This window comes from Atractosteus spatula, chromosome 7, assembly GCF_055471065.1.
Source record: "Atractosteus spatula isolate fAtrSpa1 chromosome 7, fAtrSpa1.hap1, whole genome shotgun sequence".
NCBI lineage: Eukaryota > Metazoa > Chordata > Actinopteri > Semionotiformes > Lepisosteidae > Atractosteus > Atractosteus spatula.
This window is the reverse complement of record NC_142712.1, coordinates 11,858,248-11,882,332: the sequence shown is the minus strand read 5'-3', so window position 1 is coordinate 11,882,332 and position 24,085 is coordinate 11,858,248. Positions and strand designations below refer to the sequence as shown.

Sequence of the window (24,085 nt, the reverse complement as noted above, 5' to 3'; positions counted from 1 at the left end):
GATGCATCAAAAAATAATTGACAAATGTGATGCCTAATTGCCTCAGGGTCTGCCAAATTAAATTATCTAAAATATTTACAGTGTTAAGTCCAGCAATTTTATTCAATATTATATCTTCTCTTAAGATAATTTTTGTCATTTTTATGAGTGTCATGACAAAGGCAAAATAAAAAATGACAACGCTCTGATCTGACATTTTATGTACGTCTTGAAATGTGCTCAAGAAAAATATTCGTTTGGAATTAGTACTTAATATATAATTTCATTGTGTGCTATTATGAATAGTTATTACTGGTATATGAATATCACTTCAGGACTGTCTCTATAATGCCCCAGTTCTATAGTGAGAGGCATTAAAACTCAACAAACGCTATTGGTCCTGATACTAATTTCTTCCATTTTTAATGCTCCCACTATATATTCACATTCTTATCAAGTACAAATTAGTGTTGAGACAAGCAGCAGTAAAGTGCTATGAGACAAGCTCAGCAAGAAGTATAACTCAATATTGCAAGAATTATGAATCTGAATTGGTCCTGTTTAACAAATGACTCTCATGTAGTTGGAGCAGAACTGCATTCAGAGCCCCTGTACTCCATCCCTATTAATGTTTGTGAGTAGGTGTTTTTTAAAAAATAAAAATAAGTGGAGTGAGCCAGCTTATTAGGTATTCTTTTTAGCTAACTGACATGGTCCTGTCACATTTTATTATCTGGTACATTATCTACTTTTAAGCCAGTATGGCACGTAAAGAACATGTGCTTACTAGGTAACCTTTAGTGGAGGAAACATACTACTATCTGTATTCTCATTAATTTGCCAAACCATCTGTCAAGGTTAAAGGTGTTTAATTGCTGGGATATGATAATCAGTCTCACAGTGATACTGCAAGATGGAGCTGCTATCAATAGCTCTATTAGCATCCTGTTCTCAGTTATCCTAATAGTGCAAGCAAATACATTTCACTCAGTACTCCTTCAAGTAGTTCAGGTCTGATATTAACTACACTCACCCTGTGCAGTTGACTTCAGCCTGAAAGCAAGTCCCCACAAGGTAAAAAAGCTCAGTTACTCCCACGCAGTAACCCTAAACTATTTTACTTTTAGGCACCGCTGTGAAAGCTTCAAATTCTCTGCTTTGGAGCCAAAATTGAACACTCCTGCAGATTTTACCATGAGCTAAGACCTCCTCTATTAAGATAAGTAATGACTGTAAGCAGCCAAGAACAACGAGAAACCAATCTTTTAGCAAAATGACTCATGCCAGCACAGACTGTATAAATGGGATATTCAGGGCATCGGACTGAGCCTGTTGTTGCCTCCTTCAGCCATTCCCCTGGTTTGTTGAAATCCTTTTTGCACACTTAAAACAAAAAAAGGATCACAGACATTGTAAATCCAATCCCCTGCTTGTTTACTAGTGTTCATCTCCCATGGTTTAACCATTTCAGATTTACTGTGAGCATAACCCCCACTGGAGTCTTCGTGTATCTGTCTATAAACCAGAAACAAATGAAACATTCAGGCTTTGAAAGAGTTAACTCTAATTACATGCACAATTACAATTCCATCTGTTTTCTCTTAGGCAGTTTTGAGGTTGAACACCCTTGAATAATCAGTGAAAATTAAATAACATGATAAACAGTCAAATTAATTTTCCTCTGTGTTGATGGGAAAACTACGATTGGAAAAAATACCTCTGGAACACAATTATCCAGAAGTTTATGAACTTATTCAAAGGTAAATTTGAAGAAAATGTTTATTTAAGTCACCTTCTATAGCATAATCCTACTAATGCTTAATGGGGCATATTTAAAAAAAATGTTATATAAAAATAATGGTGATATTTTACTACATACGTAAAAAATATACACTCAGAACATATTTTCATGTGACTGTGTTACACATGCATGTCACTGGTAACCTAACTTTTAAATATTAAGTACAAATCCTTGGAATTAAAACTGTATCTTGATATTGAAGGAAAGCGAAAGGGAATTGATTAAATTCAAATATTGTATCTGCAGTATCTTTTGACTTGAAAGAGAACTACCATAGCTTTTTTTAATGAGTATATGAAAGATGCCCCTCACCTGCCTGGAGAATTGTTGATTACCATATAGATAGCTTTTCAAGCAATCGCAACCTAAAAAATGATGAAGTGGAAATTAAAATTATTTCCCAACTCCGTTTACATGCAAAGTACACATGAAGATTACTGAAGAAAACACACACTGAATAAGCTAATCATTTGAAGCCACTTGGCAAAACATGGTGAGGCATGCAACTCTGAAGTGCTTACAGAAAGCTGTAAATCACTCTCTATTGTAAGCAAATGCACAGTGATTATTGCTTTGCATCTTCACAAAAAAAAAGATTTTACTTCTCCAGAGTTGTATGGTCCATTAAACTGCAATGGGCAGGACAAGTGAATATATCGGAGTTAAAGTTAATGGTACAGCAAGAAAAGCAATGCATCTGGGATTCCTAGCTCCTGAAGACTGTCTTGAACTCAGTGCCCCATAGTAAGACATGAGGCTTTTTATTCCAGTTTTAAAGTCGTCCTTCAACACCGTTCTCCAGAGACTTGATGCTTCATTACTCCTCTAATCTTCTCCAGAAGTTTATTTCTTTAAAAAAGGTTTTGTTTATTGCTTGAAAATACAGAACGCATGCAAAGACACTGCTGGGGATATCTTCTGATTTAAGCTTAGTTAAAGCTCCTGATTTAGGTCAGTTACAAGAAATGGAGAATAAAGTGTAAGTACTTTGTTCTACCAAAAGGCTTTTATCCCACAATGTCTCAGATTGCTTAGCAGATCTTTATCAGAACCAACCTAACAATAATCGAAGGCACTGTACCTCTGCTGTCAAAGATTTTAAATTCCATGAGGTTGGAACCTTCACCCTTTTAACCACAACAAGTAGATAAAGTGGTTTTAAATTGCTCAGTCCTCCATGTACACTGCATTTTCTATGTTATACGATGGTAGTTTTAGGGCGTTATACTTTATCCACATGTTTGAGGCTAAAGACGCCACTCATAAACTGAAAGCATCTTAGAGCGTCTTACTCATAAGCACCAGCTAACATCACACTCTTTAAGTACAGGGTGGATCTGAAGCAAGCAAACATTGCTGTTCAGGAGTTCATGAAAGTATTAGCTGAAGAAACCCTAAGGCAGCACTCTTTCCTAACATTCTCATCTATAACAAAAAAGTTAAGTAGCACAAGATTTCTTAGGATAGTGAAACATCATGCAGTGAAATTAGAATCCGAATAGTAATACACTCATAAGCATTCAAGAAAATGTCTAACAGATCATGTGAGAGGAATGCAATTGTGTTTTTTGATTTTTGAAACAGAAACTTTTAAAACTACAAAATCACTCCTCCAGATATTGATGTAGATCCAATTTCAGCACCAGCCCTACAAAATTAATCAATTTATAGATTCTTTTAGTCATAACTCTACTGGCATGAATATCAAGACAGCTCATATATGTGGTAGATAATGATGTTGCAAGATTACCAGATTACCATTTACTATCGATGATTTAGTAAAAATCATCAATACTCACAATATATCCTATGCAATGTTTTGTCCTTGGTAATGTAAAACCAAAGCTCTCTAGTTAGAATTAAAGTAGAAACTGAAATAGCTTTGATCCATTAAACTACTGACCTGTCTAGCTATCTACATAAATATCTTTCTATCCAAATATAATTTTTTCAGTGTCTATCTATAATAAATTCCTTTTGAGTTATATACATTATTTAAATGAAAATACATCTTATATAGATTTTAAGGGGACAATTATATACTTCTCGTGTTTAAAATGTCTATACTTTATGCTAAAGATTATATTAACAAGTAAGGTTTTAAGACTGGATGAAAATAAAATAACACACTGTGCCCCTGAACACACTGATTTCTAACTATTCTATTTTCTGTCAGTCAGAAAGGTGCCATGGAGAAAGTAAATATGACAGAAAGTTGACACTTCAAAGTTGGCCTGAAAGGCATGTATATGGTTATAAATTATTCTGTCACTCACTGCCCTCTCATATAATTTTAACACTTACAGCATCAATTACTGATTTGCTCAGTGAATTAAATTTAAGATGTAATCCCGTACCCTTGCCATAATTAAACTGCTAATGGCTTCGGTCCTGCTCCTTTGTCTTTTTAATTTGCATGGTGTAATGAGTAAAAATGTGGAAATGTGATGTGAAATAAAACTTACAAGAAATATACAAAACAGCTCAAAATCAAAATTAAGGGCAAAATTAAAATTAAGCCACAGTTCAGACCCAATTAATACTTCATGCTTGCTACTAACCAGTACATTGTTATTGGGTAAAGGGAAGAGGAGTCTTACAAGTAAAAAGTATCAAAATATCAAATCCATGGTTGACCATCAGTGACCTGTGAGAGGGTTAAAGTTCTAATATGGTCTAAAATCAGGTCTCTTGATTTTTCCAAAAACTGAGAAAGTGTTTTTTTAAATCGTTTTGGCACCAATTCTTTCAAAGGTATATGCTGGTCTCCTACTAACAACTAAGATTCCTGATGTTCTGTCACTCAGTTTGTGTATTTTTCTGGGTATAGTGCAAAGGACTATTAATAGCAAATATTAAGGTAGGATTCACAGAACTGGTCTGCAATTAGAAAAGCCTGATTAAAATTACATGGGAGATGTAGAACATGTGAACGTCAGTTCAAAGGAAAGTGCACGAAGAAGTAATTAAGATTTAATCTGGCACTAGAGCGAAAATTGTGAGAGCATTTTAACATGTTTAAAGTCAATCTTGTTTCAAAATATATTTTGTCACAGAAAGATAAATGGAAAAACAGTGAAACAAAAATCACGGGCATCTATTTATAACACGTAGCCTATTTTTTCTGAGAACTGTAATTCAAGGCAATTGAACGCCTTTGAGTTTTATGTTCTTTGGTGAAAAAGAACTTAAGCCACTAAGATAAATCGTATTAGATACACTGCAGCACGAACGCTGCCTGCCGCTGAAGTCGAAGCTCCTGCAATGCCATGATTTCAAAATAAAATAGAAAAAAAATCTGTCTGTATCTAACCAGACTGGGCTGAAACAGCTAATGGCACTCAGGGACCAAATAAATGTCTCGCAGGTTCTAAAGCACTAGCCTTGCCCATGTATTCCGTACTTTGAACATTAGATTAATAGTGCTGACCCAGTTTCCTTAAAGACTTAGAACCTACATGCAAAAAACTAAAGCAGCTGGGTTCACTTGCAAGAAAGCTCACCAGTACACCCATGATGTGTTGGAAATTCTGAGCTCTGGTGAATTGGTTCTCATCATCAATTATTTTTGCACGATGAATAATTGGCTACAAACATGTTTTTGAACTGCTTTTTTGGATTTGTTTAAAAAAAATATTGCTATATTTCTAAACATGTGTTTTTAAATAAAAAATCAACGCAAACCTAAGTAAAAGTGAATTGAAAAATAAATATATTACTAATGGAGGAAGCACGCAGCATTACAGGGATGATGTGGCATACTGGAGTATCCCCACAATGTAGACTTTTGCAGTTTTTAAACCACTAACATTTTTAATACTATGGTTACTAAGTCACTGTGTTTACTGTGGTATGAAAAGCACAATAACACTGTTTCTATGAAAGCACAGAGTAAGCCAGGTGCATGGTTCCTGGGTTCTTTGAAAGTATGGACTCAAGAAATTAATCAAATGAAATTGTTTCACAGTGTATATTTCTTTAAATATTCATTTAAACAGATATATTATAAAAATCACATTGTATCGTGGTATGGCGATAACTGTAGTGTATGGGTGGTTAACCTAAAACTCTTCAGCTCTCTATGATACTAAACAAAGAGGAAAATGAATGTAGAACAGTGGTGAAACTAAAAAAGCAATCTGGAAAAAATGTGTATATTACAAATGGAATACTTTTTAAAGAAATGTATTATTTTAAGCATCCACTGCCAAGTAATTTTTCAAAAGATTTCAAATCACCAACTGTATGTCCTATTTTTAGTGTTAAATATTAATGCACACAGAAACCTCACAGTATACTCCTTCCATACTGTTCACATACACAAAAAATGACAGAGGACTAACAGAAATCAAACAGACTGCTGTAGGTCTAAATCTGAATGATGCACTGCTCTGAAACATTATCTTATTAGTATGCGTGGAAAGACCTGCTGCACAGCAGAACTAGAGATGACTTACTGAAAGTATGAAATTTATTTTAAAGCATTTCAAAAAAGGAATCTACAAATAGAGGTTAATTACCATACTCTTGGTCATACAGCAGACACACCATTGAGCTTCATTCAACTATACCTTCATTCCATCTATAGTAAAGGATGTGTAGTAATTTCCCATCAAAGAGCCACCTAAATGTTTGTTCACACAAAAACTTCTACTTCCCATGAAACATGATGGCTGATAATGTTACAGTTGTCAAGAATATAGCACATTATCAATCTAGCCTAAAAGACTGTGTACAGTAGCTCTATGATACTTTAATACACATCTTCCCAGTGACATCATCATTATCATCTTATCACTGCAATGTGTTGTCACTTGAGAATGTGCCTGCAGGAAGGGTGGCAATTGTGATACCTAAACCTGATCAATGTAGCACCATGTAGTCCAGCTGCCATCAGTTACTACAAGTGGAATTCTCTAGTGACAAAACACTTCCCAGACCATCAATTGGTCTGTTGTAGACAGCAAGTATCATATCGTTCTGCACATGTGCACCACACTTGCTGATGTCCATCAGGGTTGTTAACATTGATTGATCGCTAAAGAATACTTGCTTTGGCTGTTGGTAAGTTCCCCTAAAGTGCTGCTCAAATATACCAACAGTAAAAAAGAAATTTTCTCTAAATATAATAATAATTCCTTCTGGTGTATTTTCAAGAGGACATTCAACAGATTAAATTACCTTATTCCTTGTGTCCTATTACCTATCTCACTAATAAGGTGATTTAGTGTTTAACAGCTAAGGTCTCTTGAGCATATCAGTCATGAAAGACCAATGAAAATTATTCCATATAATTTTATCTACATTTTCATCAACATTTTATAAACATTTAATCAACATTTAATATTAATATTCTTTATTATTTTAAAACATACATGCATAAAAAGGGTGATAAGATTATTTTGATGCTTAGTATATATATATATCAGATAGCAATGCATGATAATAATGCCAGTAGAATCAAGTCAACTTCAGAAGATATGATCTTTACAACTACAGTCAATGGTTTTGACATGTTGGGTATTTATTTGAACACCATAGATAAAGATAATTAGACACTCAAGGTGATTGTATTCTCTGCACAAACTGCTGTCTACTTTTTCAATCAAGTAATCTGCTGAGGTGGCCATTAATAAAACTGCAGGATTTACAATTTCTGTACATCATCTGAAATGGCACTAAACAGTCTCTGTATAGTCAGAGGAAAGTGCACAAAACTGTTAATTAACACACCACTTTATCTAACTGGAAAGAAGCAATCACCAATTAATGAAGTGAGTTAACCTTATTAATAACATATTAAGAGACAAGCCAGTAACAAGTAATTATTTGTCCTTAATTGCAGCTCATACAGCTTTGGGAGGTATTTTTTTTAAAGTTAAACTGGTACTTAAGATACTGGTTTTATGCATGGAAGCCAATTTTATTAAGTCAAATAATACATACAATACAATATACATCACTTCATCGTTCAATGTTCTACTAATACTTTAGAAAGTGGAGTAAACAACTTGTGAAGATTATACACACAATGTAAGGAGTACAGTATGTGTTCATTAGGAAATGTATTCAGTACAATAAAAAAGTTATAGGGCTCTTTCATTTCAATTTTTTGATGTTACGTTTTAGAAGATAACATTTCGGCACACTGAGACTAAAAGGCATCAGGACTTTAGATTTATCTAGATTTAGATTTTCTAAACCAGTTCTTTCTCATACATATGCCCGAGATTCAGGTTTCTTAGTTAAACCTAGTACCATGTTAGCTCTTCAATCATGCAATTCACCAATTACATACTGTACAATAAGGAAATGAAGGGACATCATTTACATCTTTTTTTTTTTAAATAACACGCATGGTAGTCTCTTCTACACAATACATTTTTACATATCAAATATGCTATTATTAGTTTTCCATGTTTTTATTAAAGGCATTCAAAACAAAATCAATTATTTATGTAATGACACAATTTAGAAAGATACTAACGTCATGTTATTGTCTGACCATTTTTTGTCTTTTACAACCAAATAACATCCATCTATTAATATAATGTAAGTTATCCTGGACACGCCTGCAGCAGAGCCAGGGCCCATTCCAGACACTTACTGATACTGACATACTGACACTTCCCCTGGACAGGACACCAGTCCATAGTGCAACTGATAGTTGTAAACTGGAACAATTGAATTCATTTCTTTGGTTCAGCTGTTGAACCTTCTTCACGTGTGAGCAATTATATTTACTTATAAGCAGACCTTAATAAGAAACGTATGCAAACTCCATACTGACTGGAGTCCGAGACAGGAATCAAACCCAGGACCCACTGGGTGTGACACAGAATCCCTAGTTGGCACATTACTGTGCCACCTCACAGAATAACAAACTAGGAACATTGCACTAACTGGAAAAGTAAGAAATCCTTATGAGAGTCCTGTAAGACTCATGGTAAGACATCTGAGTTTATACTGTAAATGCACATAGGTAATGATGAAATATTTTAGCTGTGAGTGTGTCATGAACATTTTGTTATTAACATGATTGTATCAGTTTTACCCTTTCAATATCTTTCTACAAACATTTGGATATATTTTCTCCATATATAATAAACATCTGGGACATAATCCAAGGAGTGAGTTTGGATGGGATGGATATAATCACCAAAATCTATAAATAAATATGTTTCCACAGTGGAGTGCTGGACTCAAACAGACTTTTTGATAAATAGAGCTTTCTGTACTTATTAGCTCCTTAATTCACTTGCTTTAAAACCCAAAATGACTACAGCTTGAATTACTGAAGAGCTAGTAATAAAAATTTAATAAGAGTTCCAGCCTTAAAGAATAAAATATTTAGAGATTACTGCCAGAGAAAACTGATTCTAGAACCAGTGGAATATATTTTCAAAATCAGAATTAAAATACACAGGGCTTTAGAAAGCCCTTAGTGGTAAATGTAAAGAGGATTTAGCTAAAAGAAGGTTGAATTTTAATACTCTTACATGCTACAAGAAGGTCTTAAGACATAGCCTATGACTTCGTTTTGAAAAAGTACAAAATGAACAAACTGAATGGCAAGGTATGAAACTATGTCTTAATTTTAATGTAGCCGCTATGTGGCTATTAATTATTTGTAACTTTCTTTTACAACTCTCTTTACAACTTTTCACATCTACACTGTGTACTGGCATTCCCAGCTTTCTCACAGTTCTACTATGCATATACTTTACTTTGCTGAGGTTTTAACCAATTTGTATCATGTTTTACTATACATGACAGTGCTTTACCATGCCTTTACTGTATGCTTCTTGTGCTTTCCCAAGTGATTATACCACGGCATCTACAGCATTGTATACCATATACAGTAGCTCTTAAAGGTTATATTGGACAGAACAGTTTTAATTAATTTGTTAATTCTAAAAAAAAAATCATAACTTTGCTATAGATACAAAGTTTGCTTTGCTACAGAATATTTCCAAACCTCCACAACAACCTCCACACCAAATTATTCCTAGCTTGGTTATTTTTCCAAACTCATTCTTCTTAATGACAAGAACTCCTGTACATCTTATGTCTTTTTCCACATAAACACGTGATGTTATGCTCTGTCTAGTTTGATAGCTGCATATTCTAATATAAACTATATCTGGTGGAGCTGCCTTTTGGCTATAGCAGCATATCAAGCATGCTATGAATTAAAAATGTATTCTGACTGTGAGCAATCATACAGCACTTAAACAAAGAACATTATCTATAATGGACAACCTTAAAATTGATTTCCTACACAAAGCTCACACTCCCCTAAACAACAGCCTGGCTAGCTTTCTCCATCAAAAAATGGGCAAAGTTTGATGTACGTTATTTGTTACAAGTCAAACAACATACAGTGATTTACTAAGGCTTCAAGAGTAGTTGGAAGAAATATATATGGAGTGTACTTTTTTTAGCTTAACCTAACCAAACATTATTTTATTATTTATGTCCCGTCGAGTTCCATTGTCTTTGCAATGGAAATGTTCCAATATAAGAGCATTTTAACCATTAAAATGAACATTGTTACTTATGTTAGTCGCACAATGAAACAGTTAAAAGCTGAATTTTATCTAGGAATGTCCAATCCTAACCAAAAGACTACGGAAAAAAATAATTACTCTAATCTTCTAGACCTATTTATTTAGTTGACTCACTCTACCAATACATTACTGTAGATAGCCACAAGGAATCAAACCAAGAGCTCTTACCTGTCTTGGCGTTTATAGCAAAAAAGTTCTGCGGGTTCCCACTAGAGATTCTGTAAGTCAGCTTGTCTCCTGAAGTGGAGTCAGGATCCTGTGCTATTATCTGTATCACCGACACATCCTTTGGGGAATTCTCCATAACTGAAGGGTAGTAAATGGGTTCGGAGGTCAGAGGCGCATTGTCATTCACATCCTCCACTTGGATGTATATTTCGATGGCAGTGTACAAGGGCACAACACCATGGTCAGTGGCATAAACAGTGAGCCAGTAAGAGTCCTTGGTCTCACGATCCAGCATATCAGTGGTGTAGATTATACCTGTCAGGAGACAAAATTCAGTCTTTTAATTCATTTCTCTAAAGAGTGTTTGGCTTACAATCACTTACTGTATGCCTTTCAAAACCAACATTATATACTGTACTCTTAAGGTTAGTATAAAGAATTAATTAGCATGTACAAATTTTAAAAATGAAGAGAACCTGCAAAATGCAGCAATATGAAAACAAGTTTGCAGAAGCCAGCTGGATATGGACAGCCAAAATCAGATTTTAAATAAAAAAATGTGGTGAGAATGTCATACATCAGCTGCTTATAGTATATTACAGTATTACATTTTTTGCTTTCAGAATTGCATTTCAATATATCTACATCTTTCTCTGAGACCATGTAATCAGTGTAAATCATTAAGAGTAAAATCACAAAGTGTGCAATGCATATTACTATAGTACACTAGTTGCTATTAGTTTTAAAAATTCAAAACCTGAACAAAATAAGTACAATACAGTATAACAAAATGATATCCCAGTATACCCTCAAGGGTGAGAAAGAGGAATCATAGAACCAAAAAAATAAAAAGCACAGTCAATGTTATAATGGAATCCTGTACCTGAAGACTGAAAATGTTATTCAAGCTGTTTTGTGTGATGGCATGCAACAGGTGGATGTGAATCTTTATGTGCAGGTACAGTATCTCTGCTTGATCAGTAGCACAACTAGAAATAAGACAGCTTTTTCCATTTCAGAATTTAAAGATAATTAGGCTGACTAAAAAATATCAGAAACATACATGGCAGGTATAGAAGATACTGCACAAAATACTGGACATAAGGCACAGAGCATTATGCAGTGTTGTGCATTGTTGACAAAAATAAAGACAGTAATATCAGACAGACAGCTTGAGTTACTGGTTCTAAAGACAAAACAAACTGCCCCTAGACACTGCAAAACTGGAAAGAGAACTTGTTGCCTTTTAACACCACTGCTTAAGAATAGACATGCAGTATAATATTTATATTATATTGATGAAAACTAATCTCTAAAGCATACTTGACTTCATTCCAACCATGGATATTCTCACTGAAGTTGAAATGTGTATAACGTAGAGGAAATGTCAAATATAATCGTAAGTAAGACATCCTGTAATAAACTCTTTTTGATTGTGATGTATTAATTTGCTCATATAAGCCTCCTGAGCATACAGCTTGGCAATACAGCAAATCAAATAGACAAGTCAGAAGCTTGCATAAAGTGTGAGTTATCTTTTTTTTCAAAAAGTGAGAAATTTTGTCAGTACTCACATCACTGTGAAATACATCTAACTGAATGAAAGTCTGCATCATTTCAGACAGAAGGGACTCTAATTTTCCCAAAATATTTACAGTGTCTTGGCAGTGAATTCACTTATTGTCTAACTATGTTGCAGTAAACTAAAAAAGTAAATTGTTGTGAATGTTTTAGAAAAGCCAACACAGTTTCTAATCATAATATTTACCAGGATAAGATTTGTGCAGTTGTGTAGCAGATACTTTAGAATTATTCCTAAATTCATATATTCCTATAGAATGCAGGGGTCACTGACAGATCCATGATTCCTAATTCCTCTAGTTTAGCTTTAAACTGCATCTGAAGCATCTCATTCTATAACAGTGTAGTATAAAAAGCCAGAGGGACAAATGAAAAGTTATCCCTACAAATCTGCAGAAAGTGGTATGTTGATCTGATGTAACATGAGTAGCATCTCTTCATTTGGTACAAGAGAAAAATGAACCCGCAATGTAAAAAATACTGATAAATCTGGAGTATGATCTATGTGTAGCTAAGAAAGAAAAAAAGTCTTTGGCTGTAGGGTTAATTTAGATGCTATATATCTGCCACACCCAGATCAGACATACAGTTACTCAATGCTGTCGATGCCAGAACCTGGGCATTAATTTCCTTTCATCTCTGTCTACAAGAATATGATTCATGACAGCATGCATATCTTTGCCAAGAATCAAATCAAAACACTGTGATTTCCAGTAGGGATTTGGTCAGGAGATTGAAAAACTGGCTGGAACATCTTACTGGCATAAGCTGATATAAAAGTTCAATTTTTACCTGAAATGTTTCTTTGCTTTGTTTGCCGTGTCTCCAGTTAATCATTGGTGTCCCCAACTGACTGGATGAGATATTAAAGCAAAATCCTCACTAATTGGTCATTAAGGACCCAACAATACTATCATTTGCACAACCCTGTGTACCCATACAGTACTTCCCCTTTAATTCACTTCTCTACTTATTGCAAAGTGAGTAGCTTGAACATACAGTCTGTGCTTGTCTCTGGAAAGCGGTCTTCACAAGTTGTATTTGTCCTGTTCATGCCGTGGCATGAGAAGCCTACTGGATCAGCATGTTCACTTCACTCTGGAAATCCTGCTGTACAAATGCTGTTGTGGTTGGAGTAGGTCCTGGGTCGGCAAATTTTAATCCAGATTTTCTAGCGCTAGGATTTTCAGTACCTTTTGTGTTCCTTTTGTTCCCCCAAGAACAAGTCTAGTTTCGAGATCAGTTGCTGAATAGCTTGCAGAAATCTAAGAGCTCACCACAACCATCTCAGTTTTAAATGGCTTTTCCTTTGACTGCTCCAGCACAGGGACCTACCTCCTTAGCTAGCTCAAGGGAACTGAACTCTTTCAACAAGGAAACCCTAGGAAAGGAACCACCTTTTGTCTACATCCCGGCCAGCTCTGATGGCTAACTAGTACAAAAAGAGTCTGAACAAAAACAGAATAGTGGTACCATGCGGCAGGAGATGTACTTCTAGGGTAAAATGCCAGCACACCAATTATAATACTGTTGAAATGTCCACACTGCATATTTGCAAGGCCCTTTCAGATCTTGACAACATCACACAGTGCTAATGGTTTATGAAAAACAGCAAGGTTAGTATTCTTACTGACAGAACACCACATACAAACCATATTTATCTACAACATAGATTTGAGGGTCTAAGCCAAACCAATAAACCAAAAATAAACTCCAGGAAAAAGAACTGCTAACCTGTGAAGTACAGTGCCAGGCCTAGGGACTGAATGAATGAATACTAAATAATCACATTTGGCATGTCTTTATATACTGTATGTACCCTGCTTTGCAATGAAAGAAAAAGAATATTCCCTCCCTTCAGGAAAAAAAAAGAGCAGCAAACACCTCGATTGTTGTCACACTGCAGTGAATGCATATTTAATTTTGCATTAGCGCACCATAAAATAAAATATAAAAAAAATATATGAAAAGGAACTATACCCTTGAGACAGACCCTGGGTGGATTAACACTGATGGGTGAAACTGTCAGCAACAGTAATAATAAAGGTAAAAAACTGTGTAAATAAAGTAGTGAATTAATAAACATTTTTTTTTGCTTACAAGTGAATTGAAAAATGATAATAAAGGCAATAATATGCCCAGAGGAGATCAAACGCAGACAAATTCATTACTACTGAGATTCCAGAAAGGTTCTGCCATTAGAATTCAGTTCTTCCTACTGGCTCTCTTTCCACAGGGAGAACACAAGTACAGTAGATGCTGTATACTGTATTACAGTCTACAAAGACAAGAAGAAGAGAAAATTCACAAGGCTAGCATTTTCATAAAAAATGTTTTAAAGAGAACATTGAAGGATAGATCTTAAAGAAATACTATTGTCCTTCAGCATCTGTGCCCTGTTGTGCCTTCTAACCCGAGATCACACAGAAATCTACTGTATAATTACATAAATGCACGTTTCACATGTTTTAAAATGATTTGCCATTTATTTTGCTTTTGTGAAAAATATTATCAGAGTTAATGAAGCAAACAGGGTATAGCATAGCTCTTTCCACCGCAGTCAAGCAATTCATTTACACACACCTCCTCAGCCTTAGCCAAAATGCTGGCTGGAGCTTTTAACCTCATCATACTACACTTGATGTTTCCAAAACAACTCAAAAAAGCATGTGGTCTGACTGGCCCAATTAACACTGTTTTGTGGTCAATTTTCTTTCCTTCCATTTTTTCATTATTTTTATCTTCTGGTACACAGTGCTGTATAAAATAACAATTAGTGCCTTTTAGCAACAACAACAAGCAGTCTGCATTAAACACTTTAAATTTAAGTGGACGGGTGATCTCTGGGAATCAAAAACACAGAGCCCAGCATTTCTTTTCCAAATTCCTGGAAGGCATGTACTGCAAGAGAATATTACATTCTAAGATGGCAAGAACAAATTTACAAACCCTGCCCAGGTCTTGATCTAAAAACATTTTTCTTATAAAAATAACTGTAATGGAATACTAATAAGAATGGAACCAGCACTGGGATGTTTCCCCTCAGGCAGTATTTGAAATTTGTGACACTGTGTTGCTTGGCGTCAATTTGACAGTAAAACCCAATAAATGAATTCCATAAGTTACTCTGTTATAATAAAATAAATACCATTTTAGTGTCACGTACGCATCCCCACTGTATTTTGTTTTCAAATATATCTGCCCTGAATAAGGTGGTACATCAAAGTCTATGCATTCCTTTATGATGTAACTATACACAACTGCTGAATGGAAGAGAATAGAGCTATATGTTATAGTTTCATTTAGATCCACTGTAAGCAAAGATTTACTCCAGTTATGAATTCCATTACAGATTCCATCAGCTGATTTTTTTCACTTGGTTTAAATAATTAGCCAGGGTTATTTCTACCAAATTACACGGCACTTCCATCAAAGTATGTAACCTTGTTTTTACTATCATATGCAGTCTTTTCACAGAAAGCTAGGCTGTGCAATACTATATTAAATGCCCTGCTAAAATAACTTAAATCATTACTACAGAAATAAATGTTATGCCCATCTGTAAATGAAATTGGATTTCAGCAAAGCAGGGTAGATTGAATTACTGTCTAGAATTTTATTGCAACCACAAAAGATATGAATATTACATTCCACTTCCTACACTTTCTAAGCATTAAAAATCACCTAAAAACGACAATATGCCCATACATACGGCATGTCTGTGCAGCATCTGAAAACCTCTTGTCTGTAGAAAATACTAACATCTTACTCGATTGGCAGTTTAGTAACTAGGTGAATACTAAATTTTATCCAGCCATTTCTTTAAAAAGCCCGGAGCTCGGGTCTCAATTGCCTGGCTGGGAAGACTGTTTAAGATATCCCAAAACTCTTCATAAAGAAGCACTTCTTATTCTCTGTCCTAAACAAACTCAAATCCCGCTGTATTGTAGCTCAGCAGACCAGGATGGTTCACCTCTGTCACATGTTCTAAGAATCTATTGTTTTCTGCTGACCTCGCTGCTTGATTTGAGAGTTCAAGCCCATTAGACGAGACTCCCCTTTCTAAAATTGTGATCAAGGGCTCTTAAAATGCCACTGCTTTATACGATATATGCTAATTTGGCTCAAACTACTGTTTCTATAATGTTACCAGTAACAGAAGTAAAAGTGGCCATTCATTTCTTGGCATAGTTTTGTTCCCCTTTTATTTTAATATATTACATTTTAATATAAGCATCAAACAACCATTAATATCTGCCAGTCAGCAATATACTTCCTCTGCTACATGATTCATATTGTTTTGTTTTTTTTCCCAAAAAATTAATTTAAGTATAACAATGTCTTTTTTTTTCTAGTGATATAATATTATGCATTTGCAGTCAAAGTAAAGGCACACAGTGAATTTCCTTCCACCTTTGCCAAGATCAATGGTTCAGTGCTAGTTGAATCATTGGTAGCCATCTCCACAAGTTGCATGGCTCAATCCTAAACATGGTCAACATGTGACACATTAGGCAGGAGAGCCTTTGTAGTACCACTCAGAGCCACGTACACTCACTTCCCACTGAGCTTTAACTTATTTTGTACCTTCTACTAAAAACACCGTAAGTGCAGTGGCTGTGAGGAGTTCACCATGGGTTTGTTGCTATAATGAGTTCAGGCTCTCGGGAAGAGAGTAATACACAGTGTCTAAAATGCTCTTCCAACTGATATTGAATTTACAGAATTTCCACAACAAGTCACATTACAGTTCGAACGTTTGTTTCCTTGCTCTTTCTGTGTCCAGTGGGGGACTTTTACTAACCTAAAAAAAAAGAAAGCATTTCAGTCAATTAAGAGCTCCATCTCACTTGTGCACATTTCAGGTATATTTAGAATGCTAGTCAATCAGCAAATCCCCCAGGTCTACTGAATTCTCAAGGTTATTTGCTGTGTTAATAATTTATGTACTGTACATCATGCCATGTCTGGTGTAATTAATGTGGACCACTACACTTAAGCCCTGCTTTAATCTTTTCGGTCATTGACTGTCTAGTGTCATTTATTGCTAGGGCTACAATGGACTGCACTGCATGTCTGCAAATGTTTTGGTTATGTGTTTTTAAAAACATTCATTCGTTAGATTCAAGATTTAATGGACTGCATTGCCTGCATTCAATGCTCAACCTATCCCTTAAAAATCTTAAAATTAAACAATTGGATGATAACTTTCATCTTTGCATCATAAAATGTAAATTTAGTTTATTCCACACTGTTATAATATTCAATAAATCCTGCAAATCCTCTAAAACTGCCATTTTTCACACTGTCAGCATTTAGAACAAGGTAAATTACAGGCCTTAAAGGATTCAACAAACTGCCAGCCAAGTTCCAAATTTTACAGTAACATTAAGCAAAAGCACAGTAACAGAATTTATAATTATGCAACAGTATTTCAAACAGCTTAACTGGAAATGTTTCTTTAAAACACTAACCCAATTACACATGAGAAATGTCAAAGAAATGCACATTTGATATTAAAATAAAACAGTATTGATGACAGTTACTTCTATAGACTGGAGGTCCATTAAAAGGGAAGAAATGGTATTGTTGAAAGAATTGTTGTTTTGCATTTGGTTTGCATATCGAAACACTAAAACTAATAAAAATGCATTCACAAAAACTCAAGGAACAGGCTATAGACTAACTCAAATAATAGTATTTAATACTATAAATGTAAATAAGTGTTATAGCTTGTAATCTATCTCTTCTATCGGTATATTTTGTAACTTATTAGAAAGATTTTGCATGACACATTAAAAACAATCCCACTTCACAAACTCCCTGTTTTCCAAATGATTCATATTTGGATATTATGGTGTTCAAAGCTGCAAGCTACATCAATGTACTTAAAACATCAAAAAGTTTTAAACTGAACTGTGATGTTTTGATACTACAAACTATGGTATGCATTTAAAAGCTTTATCCTTCACTGATCCCTCAAGCTTTCAGAAAACCAACATGCATCCAAAATAGATTAGACATCCGGTTTAAACGATTCTAAAGCTAGATAGGCTCAGTAAAATAAATCATTAATCAGGAAATGTGTGGCAAGTTATATTAATGAGTGCCCAACAAGTCAAGCTATTTACATTCCAGTAAATCTACTGATACATGTCTTTATGGCAACATCTGCAGTCAGCTGGAGTGAGTAGCAATCAGCATACAACTGAGAGGGGAACATCCGATTATAGCTTATGGGTGTAGAAACCTTATGATTAATTTGTCTGGTGTATGTTTTAAATAAAGATACACAGTGAGAATCACAGTTCATGCAACACAAGCAAATCTGGTGTTTATGTTTTACATCTGCAGTTCAAAACAGACTATGCAAAAAAGGTGACATAAAAATCATCTGTGTTAACTAGCTTCTTAAATAGTTAAGCCACTTACAGGTAGAACACGGGATTCTTTCTAGTTCAGAAAAATAACTGACAAAAATGGGGTAAAGCTGTACTTTCTCAATACATTTTTTACCATCTTCCAACCACAGGAGAAAACAATTACAGTATGGATCTACTGTATGTGTTCAGCTGTACTGTAAATTATATCCATGAATGTCACGTTGAACTCAAGTGTCCAAAGAAAGCATATTAATGTTCAGTACAACTTGCTTTTAGCACCTTCTGTTATTATAAATATTATTAATGCTTTCAGATGTATTTAAGGAATCTGTGTCTTCATGACATTGGGAGACCATAGATCTGTTAAACTCTGACCAATAAATTATTTTTTTGGTCTTAATAGCCTATTGTCTGTACTCTTTTCACTATTATCGAATCATTTCTCTTTTGTGATTATCCTAGGCAATTTAAGTAACAAAACCCTTACTAATACAATTTCTCATTTTATAGTGTTCATTACCCTGTTTGAACATTTGCAAACAATAAATGTGAAAATCAATCGTTGATTGCAGCTCAGAGCTGACAATTGTTAATTGTCCAAAGCTGTCACTCCTAGAGCCATTCACACAGTGAGTCCCACAACGCCCCTGACAGCTTTACAAGCGCACAGGGTGATCACAGGATTCACAAATCATAGGGATTGCTTTAATTTTATCATCCTGACATAAAGCATGTATTAATTTATACAGCTGGGCATTTTTAATGAATCAGTATGAGTGAAGTTCCGAACTCAATGGTACAAAAGCAGGTGTTGTACCCAAATTAGAATTTACAACCTTCCAGTTACATGTCCTGAGCTCTAACCACTACTCCACATTGCTGCCTTGCAGTATGGCAAACCAAAAAACCCATGGCTGGCTCACTACAGCAAGCTGTGAACAATCCAATACAAAGTCAGCAAATGGCATAGCCCAGACTCACTCCTTTGATGTCGGGACTTAGAGCACAACATTTATTGGCTGAGTCACTAGGGAGCCTTTAGCATTTTTAAATACCATTTACAGAATAGATTCAAATGTAGTCAATTTTTCAGGCATTATCAAGGCCTGAAACATATTGACCTTTCTTTTTCTCTACTTTTCATTTGGTTCATCTTTTAATCTCTTGATGTCAAAGGTTATTTTCCAAAAAAAGAAAAGTCCAACATTCCTTGGCCTTGTTGCAAAAGTACATGAGCAGTAGCCTTTTACATTCAAATTCAGAAAGTCTTTGAACTCTGTAACTTTAATTCAATTGAAAGCAATTCCCCTGTAGAACAACCATTGTCACTGAGGATCCCACAGCCTGAGAACAAAACTGGTAACACCAATAATCAAGATGTCACAAAAGGATGTTTTAAATCGGCAAGCACTTATTAGAAATAAATTATATATGACAATTACAGACTGAGAAAGAATGTTTAGTACTTATCAGGTCAGACTTGCTGGATGTCTCGTTAGGTATCACATTTAAAAAGAACTGACTCTCAGTGCAGATATGGTCTCCCAATATGGTTAACTTACAAGTAAAACTACAGTAAATAGAGTATTATGGTATTACCATACCAGATAACTCTGCTAAGTTATGACAGTTAAACAATAACAGAATAGTTCTTTAATCAACTTTCTTAACAAGTAAATGGAAGAAAAGCAGGACTTTCAGACTACAAAATATCTGTTGAGAAGACATTTTCAATATATCTTTAAAAATACTAAAATAAGTATACCATCTAGACAAGCACATCAATGAGCTGAAAACTTCAGGATGAAATGAAAATTAAGATAAAGCATCATAGCTTCAAAAGCCATTGCATTTTTTAAAAATAAAATTGTATAAAAATACATTTAATAGAACTATTGAGTTTTACTGAGGTAAACAGACAAAAATAAATCCCCCACAGACTATTTTGGTTGCAATGATTTTCAAGGGAAAACTTGACTTGAGCTTAAGATCATTTTTAAAATTTGATTTAATTACAAACTTGTAACCCTGGTGATAATACAACAAATTATGTACTGGAAATTTCATATACTTTGTTGTACAGAGCCTCTGGAGGCAAAAAACAATCCAAGATAAGTCTTAAATTAATGATTTTATTCTAATATACAGTACTATACACCAAGTAAAAACCCGACCAACATTAGCATACAAAAATAATTTTTAAATATATATTATACTGTACTGTAACTAGGTACAATTAATCTTTGTGCAAAAGAGAATAGTTCATAGTTTCAAACATCAACATCAATTTGTTTGTACCTATATTGAAATGTTTTAAATCCAATAAATATCATGATCTTTTTATGTAGATAAATACAGTATACTATATTACACAGTTTATAATCCCACATTATATTATCTTTTTAATGCATTCATAATGCAACATTATCAATTAAACATTTGTACAGGTTTCAATCCAACTTTCCCCTAGGTGCTGTTAAAACATTAAAACCAAGAAAGCAAAGTATAATACAAGAAAACTACAGTAAAGCTCATGACTAATCATCTGCTACTGAAGTAAGCCTGAACCAAAAAAGGAGAAAAAAAACAACTCATAAGCACAAAACACATACTTGTTCTATGTTTCATGAAAAAGCTATGCAGCTCATGCCTTAAGACAGTTCTGACAGTTGCATAATTAGTCTTTGCAAGTGGTAGTGCTGTATTACTGGTGGCTCAAACTGGAACACGACAATGCAGAGCATAGCCATGCTCCAACAAGCCTCTGATTCACACCCTGACAGCACCCTTTGAGAAACATCACTCAATCACTAGCGAGATACTGGCAAGTACCTTGAGTTCCTTAGGATGAGAAGCACACAATAATGGTTCTACTCATTTCCAACTCAAAGCCTCACATTTATGTGACTTGCTGAAAAATATCTGTTGACCCCAGAGAACAGGTCATGGCCAGTATCCACAGAAGTATAAATTGCATCAGTGATTACAGAGGAACCAGTGTAAAATAAAGAGCTAGGAATCACAACCTATAGATCTGTATTTCTCTGTTGTTCACAGCACATTGTAAATGAATATTCTATGTCTGCTGCGAATAATTTAAATGCAGTAGGTTGCAAACAAGTAGTCAGTCTTTTCATTACGGTGTGTCACCATAAAAGAATCAGAACACATAAAATTATGTAATTCACCTATTTGAAAAAAATACAGGAAAAGCCAATTAATGTACCGAACATCAAAAGAAACTTATCACTTCTAACCCATAAAATTCACAATGTTATCCCTAGGAAAACAAAAAGGCTTTCTTTTTTTTTTTGTAGAAGGTGCCCTGACATCTTATTGAACAAACATGCATGGCTACATTTTTTAAACAGTTTGACACTTGTCTTCAACAAGGCTGCTCACTAGACAGGGTCTCTAATGTGAAAATCAAAGGCTAATAGCAAGTGTGGCTTCTGATGGAATCAATAGAAGCTGTGGATCTGTGATAGAGTACATGCTTTGTACCAGAGCAAAAAGGTTGTAATGTGGGGTTCTATCTTTTTATTCTTATAGGGCCTGGACAAGAATGTACTGTACATGTTCACTGGTCTCTGAGCCTTGGATGCCACAAATCATTTCAGCCAATTCCACAAATGGTAAATGGGGCTCAACTTTGATGTGCAGGGATATACCTATCACTTCCTCATCTTGCAATAAAGCTGCTATTATATGAGCAGCATGAGTATGTATGCTGTCCTCCTGGAATTTTGTCACATGAGAATGATCCTGCCAGAAGGGCAGCAAGAATTTGACCAAGTATGTAGCTCTACACAGTCAGGATGCCATTAATCACTACAAGAGCAAGAGGAGTTGAGAGTTCTGTGGGGGCTTCACACTTCTACCCAGACCACCACACCTGGATATCGGTATAAATTTTAGGGGGTATTGTGACTTGTGATTTCCTAGATCATACCCATCATCAACAGACTGTGTTTGGGTGTAATATTTTACCTGGGTGTGAATGTCTCAAGTGGTGTGACAATGTACTGAATCTGCACCTAGCCTCCAACATGCAGACATCATGAAGATGTTGTTCCCTTAATGAGGCATATTGATTTCTGTTTTTTCAACCCAAAAAATTAAAAATCACCTTATCACCTGTGCCCAATCATCTCTCTTTAATATATACACTCTTATGTGTATATACAGTAGCAATCAGGTAATTATGCAATAGACAGTCACTCAAATGGATCACGGTTAATGACCAATAAATCAAAATGGCACAGTTAATCAATATCCAAACTGAAATCCAAATGTTTAATCTTCTAACAAAAAGTGTAAGGATAACCCAACTGGCTTCTATATGTATTCATTATAGTTTGGCTTGCAAAACACACCTATGAATTTTTAATTTTTAATGTCAACACCTTTACATAATATAGAAAGCAGGACATTTATATTCAAAAGGCTATTGTTTTCTACATCTAGGCCTACTCTCCTAGTGATAATTAGATATTGCATCATTCATCACAAAAAAGCATCGCCAAGTGGACAAAGAGATTATATAGTTACTTAGATCTCTCACATATTTTAATGACACTCTCCAACAATTTATTATGAAGAAATCTTTTTTTTTTCCTGATAAAAAGAAGAATGCAACAAAAATGACATTTTTATGTAATCCTTTTTTATATAACCAGAAACTGACTTTCCTAAGGGCCTGAAGGCAAAACAGCCAAAGGTATTGCTATGACACAGACAAAAGGGCAAATCAATTTACACAAAACGGATGAAGGGAAAAAGATGCAGGACAGACCACAGTTGGATAGCTACAGTAAAACATGTCAATGAGTAATGGTATTAGGAATCCGGCCTTCTTGAAAAGACTGTTTGAAATCAATAAGAACAGACAAGCAAGGCTCCCTGTCATTTACTGGTTTAACGAACTATCACAGTACAGTACTGCACTGCAAGTTGTTCAATTGCATCAAGAAGACAGATCTAACCCCCTACAATTTTTTCTTTCCACTTGCGCAGTAAACTCAGTTAGCCAGCTGGTGCCAGGCAATGGGGTTAATAACAGCTAGCATCCTATGGCTATGGCCAATTGAAAGGTCTGCTATGTATAGAAAACCAACTGAGATCACAATGAGCTTTGAAAGGGAAACAAAAAATCTGCATCTGAATTGAGTTTCATCAGATGTTACTGTGCTTTCCTCTGTACAGGTTATGAAGCTTTATTTTTTTCAAAGACAAGTGGCCAAGAAGAGATGCAGTACATGATAAACCCGAGGTCTGAACTTCAGATTCTTTTTCCGTGTAATAAGTGTTAACATAATCCACGCTGGCACCACGTAATAAACAGCACTGTAGGACATTAAGCAAAAGGATCATCCATTCAGTAAACAGTAAAGTTGTTCAGCAGTGCTGTGATGACAGTGTGAGAGATCTGATATTCTGCGTGTACATGTGAGGATGAGCATCACTGTTCACTTTGTTACAGAAAAATGTGTATGGAGAACCATCATAAGCTAGACTCGATGGTATCACTAATCCCACCAAGTTACAAGATCTACCATCTTTCCTCTGGTGCATCATTATGTAATGAATAGATGAAGACCAGC

General features: G+C 35.0%; 1 protein-coding gene across 1 annotated transcript in view; it reads right to left on the bottom strand.

The window, feature by feature from the left end:
• The window catches only part of LOC148830469 (protocadherin Fat 3-like), a 91,833-nt gene that overhangs the window by 32,928 nt on the left and 34,820 nt on the right, over positions 1-24,085 (bottom strand). The window contains exon 3 of the mRNA XM_088919884.1: positions 10,519-10,833. Within this exon, the coding sequence (XP_088776010.1) occupies positions 10,519-10,833 (315 nt within the window). The remainder of the gene's footprint in view (positions 1-10,518; positions 10,834-24,085) is intronic.